General features: G+C 34.4%; 1 protein-coding gene across 1 annotated transcript; it reads right to left on the minus strand.

The window, feature by feature from the left end:
* Nucleotides 1–5021: 5021 nt before the first annotated feature.
* Nucleotides 5022–6702, minus strand: LOC108916413 (venom dipeptidyl peptidase 4-like). Its single transcript, XM_018722661.2, has 2 exons — nucleotides 6484–6702; nucleotides 5022–5276 (listed from the first exon to the last, which is right to left on the minus strand). Exons 1-2 carry the CDS (start codon nucleotides 6670–6672, stop codon nucleotides 5142–5144), a joined length of 324 nt encoding a protein of 107 aa, XP_018578177.1. The 5' UTR covers nucleotides 6673–6702; the 3' UTR covers nucleotides 5022–5141.
* Between the last annotated feature and the right edge of the window lie 1957 nt (nucleotides 6703–8659).

Here is an 8659-nt window from a genome sequence, read left to right on the forward strand (position 1 = left end):
ACGGGCTCGAACAACATTATTAATTAATTTATTGACACGCGACAGCATACCGAGATTCAGGGAATGCGCGATCCATAGTAAAATTTGGAATGACTATCCATTATTAAATTAACCCGAGACTCTAAAACTAAGTAGACTCCTCGATGTGGAACGCAAGGAAAAACTGACCAGACGTTTCTATTCTTATCTTACTGGCGGGAACCCTAAATATAGGGACGCTTTGGCATAATTATGCCATGTTAATAGTTATCTAATGGACTCAATTTACATTTATATAAATAATTCGGTGACTAACTGGACTTACAAGTAACCCTAGCCTTCCTCTAGTGACTCCATGTAGCAATACGGGACGAATTAGTCAATCTCATTTAATCTATTCTTATAGCTTGGAAAATCCGCCTAAAAACCAGCTATTTGATCTATTATTATTTTTCTGGCAACTTCTAACAACTTATTCTTGGAATTCCTACGTTCTTTGGAATGCATTTCGCGCGTTATTAGAAATATCGATTTTTCTCTTTATACCAGATGCTCAACACATGGCCCCGACGGTCTAAGTGAACTTGTTAAAAAAATACTGCTAAATTTCATGGGTCCTTTTAAGCAGGACGGCCTTGTGGCGTCGCTAAACCTACTTGAAAATTATTAATTTTTCAATAAAATTAATGTTGACTGAAATATTTTACTTTTTGGCCCATCCGTTCCCTGAACTAACAAATAAATTGCTACGCGTCCCGGCTTTTGTTACATCATTATACAGGGTCGGAAAGTCCCCAAGGTTCATCCGCCGTTACGTGAGAGCGATAAAGTAAGTCATAGAAATCCGTGCGATAGAGAAAGATGGCTATAATGAAGGCGTCTAATAGACACCGTCCATTTCGCCCTTCCACAAATAAGAAGTGGATCTTATTTGTCTTGATACAAGAATTACCAGAACTTTTTATTTGGTCGCTGAAATCAATTCATTTTATTTTTATTGATGTATCAGTCCTTTTTCGAGATTTTCGTGCTCTTTGTAAAATCTTGTAGCATTCATAGTTTTTACGCAAAAAAATGTTTTCAATTTTAGACAATCATTATCACTACTACTCAAGTAGAATAAATACTCACTACAATCACTACTATCCTAGTACATATCTTGGTAAAATTTTGTAGCATTCATAATTTTTACGCAAAAAAATATTTTCTGTTTCATTGCGACTTAACAATTTTAGATGTATCGGAGTAATTCTGTTCTTTTACAAGAAGCAGGTTTCTCTAATAATAATAGACAATTCTTTTACCTAGGATATCAATATTGAAAGTAAAATGGACACAATTTTAAAGTCTGTCGCAATGCGACGGATTGAATATCATTTTACTTCATTAGAGTTATTTATTGTTAACATTAAAAAAATCTAAAGACGTACTTAGGAAAGACATAATTCTCTTTATTGAAACTGGATGATAGTTACATAGATACGATAGATGATGGTGGAATTACAAGACATGTTCGATATGCCCCCATTTTCTTGGATGCATAGCTGGATCCTTCGATTGAAATTGAATTGAGCCCTCCTCAACGTTTTTGGATCATTCCGTATTACGTCCGCCTCGTTTTGAATCCTACGCAATAATTCTTCCTGAGATTACACAGGAGTAGCGTAAACTTTATTCTTCAAGGCTCCCCATAGAAAAAAATCTAACGGCGTTAAGTCGGGGGACCTGGGGGACCTGAGGGACCATTCGGCAGGAACATAAGTATTATTTAAATGTGCAGTTACATACATTTGCACTAAAGTGCGGAGGAGCACGAAGATCAAGAGGGACATCTTCCATTAGAACCGGAAAGGTATTCGTTAGAAAATTGAAATCATTTTCGCTATTCAAGTGGCGCGGCATGACATAAAGACCCATAAGGATGTCACCGATGATCCCGGCCCAAACATTTATTGGAAATTCCACCTGAAAGTGGTAAATACGCCTCGCATGTGGGATTTCTTCTGCGTAATGGTATAAATTACGTGAATTAAAGATACTACTTCTGGTAAAACTAGCTTCATCAGTGAATAAAATTCGGCTGGTGAAATTTGGATCACGTGCCCGCGCTCCTTAAATAAAGGGGCAAAATTAAAGTCTTCTCTCAAAATGGTGTGATAAAAGCTCCTGAAAAGACGTCGCATGATAAGGATGGAGGAGCTGCTATCTTATGATTCGATTAATTGTACTTTTTGGTACTCCAAATTCCACTGCCAGACGGCGAGTACTGATATTTGGATCTTCAGCGACCCTATTTAAAACGTCTCCCTCAACGGCTGCATTTTGTACTTGAGGACGACCCACACGGTCAACGGCTCGAACACCAAATTGATCAATCTCCCGCAAACTCATTTCAATCCATGTAAATCGGTAATCTGGAACCTGTCGATTTGGGTATCGCGCCGCGTAGACGCGTACACTCCCACCCAAGTTGTCTTCGCAAAACCCAAAGACTTTGATCAGTCGGTCATCTCTTCATTAGAAAACGCCATTCGAAACGAATTGATTGACAATTCATTTATTATAAGATGACATCATCGCTTACTACGATAGTAGCGAGTAGTTGTTGTACTTGAGTAGTAGTGATAACGATTGTCTAAAATTGAAAAAAAAAATTGCGTAAAAACTATGAATGCTACAAGATTTTACCAAGAGCACGAAAATCTCGAATAAGTGCTGATGCATCAATAAAAATAAAATGAATTGATTCCAGCGACCAAATAAAATGTTCTGGTAATTCTTGTACCAAGACGCTCAAGAATTTACCACTAGCCCAAGGCGGATGGACGCGGTTGTTTCATCAAAACATGAGTCTTACTTAGGAACAAATCCACAGCAAGTTTCATTAAAATCTATCATAACATTCTCCAGATAATAAAAAAAACATATTTTATTTCAAGAACTTTGATAGTCAATAGCAAAGGAGCCAGGCATTTTTTCTTAATGGAAGTTAGGTCAAATCGCGTTTTTTAAGCCAAAGAATGTCGCAGTACCTTTTTGATAATGTACTTATGGGACACTCTGTATAATCGTTATACAGGGTGTCTCATAATTAGCTGCCAACCCTGAACAGGCCGATTCTATGATCAAAACTAAGTAAAAAAGTTCATATGAACATGGGTCCGGAAATGCTTCCTAAGGGCACAGGGACCCATTGAAGAGGGAGGAATGGAAATCATTTTTTTGCAATATCTCTCAATCGCGTTGTGATAAATGAATGAAATTTGGTATACACAGCTAAATTTTNCAAGCTTTACAAATATTTCAATGATGAGTTGCTGCGTCAGCGACTGAACCTGGTACATACTGCCGACCTCTTGGTTCCTCAATTGAGATCGGAAAGACTATACTTAATTTCGTTCAGTATTTTCTCCTTGAAAACAGTTGACTACTCGATAAAACAATTGCACCTTTTTCCGAGCAATTTTCGCTTGAAAGAGCATCAGAATCTTAAAAGGTGGTTAAAAAGGAAGTATATATGAGGTTAACACTGCGAAAGGAGATCTGTCTCCTTAACCCCAAAGTAACTCTGTAAATTTAATACATTACAAAATTATGCCGAAAAATCGATTTTCATCTATCGACTTGAACAGCTAATATCTCTACAGGGTGAGCTTGAAGAAAATAAATCTAATTCTACGCAAATTTAAGAGATTGTTCACTATTTTCTGGACACCCTGTGTAGAAGCCCTAACTATATCTAATGATACTGAAAGCAGAAATTTATAGATTAAAGCAATTTGTTACGATTCAGACACTTAGTAAATTTGAAATTGTACGAAATTAACGTTTTTTTTTTAATTTCTTAGTCTGTCTAGCTAGTCTAACTAGTCTAGTAGTCTAGTCTTAGCCTTTTCAAACTAGTGTGATGGGAGAATTATTTGGATCACTTGAAAAATACGTAATTAAAAATATAGAACTTGATTTTAACAAATATTTATACTCGCATCTAATTTATGATATATCATTTATGATATGAAAAAGCGACACAAACTTTAGTAGCCAAAATCAGAAACATACAGGGTGATTCACAACTTATTCAAAAAATTTTGGGAATAGATGGGGCATGAGAAATGGAGTCAATATCGTAAAAAAAAATTTTGTAAAATCCTTATAGTTTACGAGGAAAAAATTATTGAAGTTATAGTACATTCAACCACTACATAGCTGGACAGCTGAAGTTTCTAGCGTCATTCGCAAAACGCGTGGAGAGCCACGTGGCCTCAGCGACTCCTAATACTGAAATCCGATTTTGCAATCGTCGTTGCGATAGTGTTTACCTGTTATCTGTGGTGTTTACAATAGTTATTTTGAATAATTGTTGTTGTAACATCGGGTATGTCAAATGATTTTATTATTTAAAAACACAAATTAATTAATAAAGGCAAATGCAGTTGAATTTGCCGATATAAAATAGGTGCTATAAAATTCTATTTATTTCTTTCCTTGCGAAAGTTTTTGTCCGTTTTTTATCACACCGCCATGCCGGTCGCAATGTGCGAAGTCAGGTTTTACAGTGGACCAGTTTCCAGTGCCGCGAAGAAGTATATTTTTAAATCATTTTCGAACTGCCCTTTTTGATTTTTTTTTAATTGTATTTATAAGAGTCCCCTGTAGATTCAAAACATTTTTTTTTTTTGGATAAGTTCTGAATCTCCCTGTATGTAGACTTAATTTCCTTCCTTGGACGAAATAGAAAAAATTTATTAGTCGCATCACGAAAGGACTTGTGAAAATCAAAATCATCGTTTAAGCCAGAATACATCATAAATAACATTTAAATATTGACGTATTGAGTAGAAAATAGCTCTCTAAGTATATAAAGTTTGTAGGTACATATTATACAAACTGATTAGAGATCCTAGTTAATCCCAGGTATTATGCTTTAAAAATTCTTAACCTATTATGATGATACCATGCTGAGTATGGTTTTATATTTTTTTATATTTATTGGTATATATTGCATTTATTGTATTCACTTTTACGAGATATAGGTAACGAAATAAAATTATCTATTACATTTTATTTGTTTTTATAACACTATTTAACAAAAATATTTTATAAATTACTGATAATTTCTTTTGTTGAAATCACAATTGCACTTCTTTGTACTGTTTATATGACTAGAAGCTCTCCTTTTTGTGCCATACTGTAAACGGAGGATCTTCAATATCGAAACATCTGGCAAAAAATTTATCTATTGTGTGATAAAGATGCCTGCTCACATATGTTAAGGAATGATTCTCATCTGGATAACTCTGAAAGATAAACATAATAATAGGTGCAAATATAGATCAAGTAATACGTGAGTCAAAGAATATATGTCGTGGCATGGACCTAGGAGCTCAGTGAATGTTAACTTATATACAGGATGTTACAAAAAAGTAGGTTAAGCCGTTATTTTCAGAATATTTGGGTGAAAATACAGGGTGTCAGAATTACAGTTGCATAGGAAAATGTTCCCCCGTTCATAATTCTATTTTTTTGGACCATAAAAAATAAAAATAAAAAATGCGTCTGCATAAGCTGACTATTTAAAAAACAGCAAAGTTATTCATAAAATTTTTGTTTTACCCAAAGAATCTGTGATCAACGCTTGACTTATTTTTTTATAAGACAATGTATAGTGTTTCAAAATTAAATCGCATTCTTTAAGGTGGCCATATCCCTGGCCAAGAAATAGTCAATTTTCTGGCGTTTTTAAGGACTGAAATTTTGAAAAGTAAAACGTGTAGAACAAAAGTAAGCACAAAAATAAAATCCTTGATGTTTATTCATTGTTTCTATTTAAATTTACTCAAATAAAATAATAACTAAAAAAAGCGTTTGTAAAATATGCGTTTGCTGTAATCCCACATTTTAAGAATTATTTTCATGTATTTATAAATAAAAGTAAACAATTTTATATATAGGACTAAACAAGTAAATGTTATAAGAATATTTACATGTGGTGTTATATATAAAAAGTGAGTATTTTCGTAGATTTCAGTACCTAAAACCCTGATGGTTTGATCGTTTTTTGCACCTGTTTATTCGTTTTACTGCGGCGTCTTTGAAAATACTCAGGTGGCANTCACCAGATCTTTTTTTATATTTGTAGGAGATATATAAAAAAATAGTTGACTGTTGACAGAAAGGTAAAAAAGGTGAGGGGGGTTGAATGATTATTATGACTGTCTATACAGTGTGTCTTCGAGTAGGGTAGCGCACTCTTGTAAACTTTTTTATTGTTGATTTTTCGAGAAAACGTTATTCTTGATAAGAGTTTTCTTATCTTTGTATCAAAAATATTTTTTTCCCAAAAAATCAACAATAAAAAAGTTTACAAGAATGAGATACCCCATACGGAGACACACTGTATATTTAATTTTCAATGTTTTGAAAATAAACTGTTATTTCATAACATCATTTCTAACAAGGTTTGTCTTTGTTGGTTTTAGCAAATCATTTTTAAGAGAGCCTTACCTGCTGTCGGAAATCGACATCTGCATGTTCGAGGGCCTTTACCAATGCCATGGCGTTTTGGTAGTGAACGTTATCATCAGCATTGCCGTGAATTATGAAATACCGCCTTCCTCTAAAGGCTTCCGCTTCCCTAGTTACATCTGTGTTGTTATATCCGATTTCATTGTCTTCTGGGGTCGGAAGACCCATGTATCTTTCTGTATAAATTGTATCTAAAATCAAAATAATTTTATTACCTACATTGTGAATATCAATAGTTTGACCGGTCGACAAAATTATATTACAACGATGTCCTGTCACACACTAATCTTGAACAAATGAATCCTTAAGGTTAGGATATGCAGTAGAAATACTATTATTACCTGCAATTTATTTTTAATAAAAAAGTAAGCGGTATTATACCGGGAATAAGTGGGAAATGTGTCGGGTGATAGAACAGATCAGATAGAACACGAAAAAAATAAGATGACAAGTTCCTATAAAATTTTTTCGTACAGTCCCTTCCTATGGAGATATGTGTCCTTGAAGAACGCCGCTGGAAATCGGTTTTTCTTGAAATTGTATGTGATGGACACTAGTAAGGACCTTTTAAAATAGTGTTCTTGAAACATATTTAGCTTTTTTAGTTTACCAGGGGCGGGCTAAGCTTTACAACTTAGGTAATGCCTAAATTTTTAATACCCTGTATGATAAAGACTTTAAAATAATAAATCTGGGTAGCTTCAATCTTATACTAAAAAAAAGGTAGTGTTGTTTATTGTAGATGAAATGAACCGTTTACGAAAAAGAGAATAAACGAATTCATGTTTTATTTTTAATAAAAAGGGCCATGATTTCTGTTTTTTTTTCTCGAACAAAGTGACATCGCTGACACATTGACCCTTCGTTATTAATTTACCGATTTTTGGATTTCGTGGTGAATTTAATTGTGAATTAATTCGAAATATGGAATAAACGTTTATTGAGTATGCAGATATGCATCTCATGTATGGTCTTGCATCTTGCAATGCTTTACAAGCCAGGTTATATAACGACAGATATCCTAATCGTGTTCTGCCAATCCAGAAGACATTTCAATGAGTTGACCAACGTCTAAGGGAGAATGGTGGGCGATTCCAGTTAATAAGGTAATACATATTATTGACCTTCTTCATATTTGTAGGAAAATTTGGAAAAAATAGTACTGATGCTAGTCTGAGAGGAACCGTACGTACGCCGCAATTAGAGGAAAATATTTTAAATGCTGTAGAAGACACTTCATCAACGAGCACTCGAAAATTATCAGCACAGTTTAATGTATCAAAAATAATACTACATGAAGTTCTTCAAGAACAGCTGTTATATCCATACCATTTGCAAAAAAATACATGTACTGATTCCTGAAGATTTTCGTCGTGGAATGCAGTTTGCAAACTGCAACGAAATGATCTAAACTTCATTATCACTATTCTTTTCATGGATGAAGCAAGATTTACCAAAAATGGTAGCAGCAATTTACACAACACACATGCATGGGCTGATGAAATTCCTCGTACTACTATTGTTTCGCATCATCAACATCAGTTCCAATTAATTAACATCTGGGCAGGAATCATTGGCAATTTTTTTTTATTGAACCATTCGTATTGCAGGAACGATTGAATGGACAACTATATTTGGAGTTCCTTCAGAACGCTTTTCAATATTTAATAGAACACTTATCAATTGAAACCCACCGAAACATGTACTTCATGCACGATGGGGCACCACCTTATTTCAGCGTAGGAGGACCTTTTGCCTGGCCTCCTCGATCTCCCGACCTAACGCCTCTGCATTTTTTACCTGTGGCGACACCTCAAACAATTGGTGTATTCCACTCCGGTCGACACTAGGGAGGAACTTCTATCTTTCATTGTGATGTGATAAGGGACAATGCTGGGTTATTGTGGCGGGTACAGCAGTCCTCAATTCGTCGTGCCCGCGAGTATATCAGACTTCACGGAGCCCATGTTGAACATAAAGATTGAATTTTGTATTAAAATCGAATTAAAATCTTAAAATTAAACTTTCCTGTTGTTTGAATGACTTTTGTATCGAACTTTGTTGTCGAGAAAAAAAATAGAAATCATGGCCCTTTTTATTAAAAATAAAACATGAATTCGTTTATTATTAACTTGTCATTTTATTTTTTCATGTT

Source organism: Anoplophora glabripennis, unplaced genomic scaffold (assembly GCF_000390285.2).
Source record: "Anoplophora glabripennis isolate ALB-LARVAE unplaced genomic scaffold, Agla_2.0 scaffold3348, whole genome shotgun sequence".
In the NCBI taxonomy this organism is placed as follows: Eukaryota; Metazoa; Arthropoda; class Insecta; order Coleoptera; family Cerambycidae; genus Anoplophora; species Anoplophora glabripennis.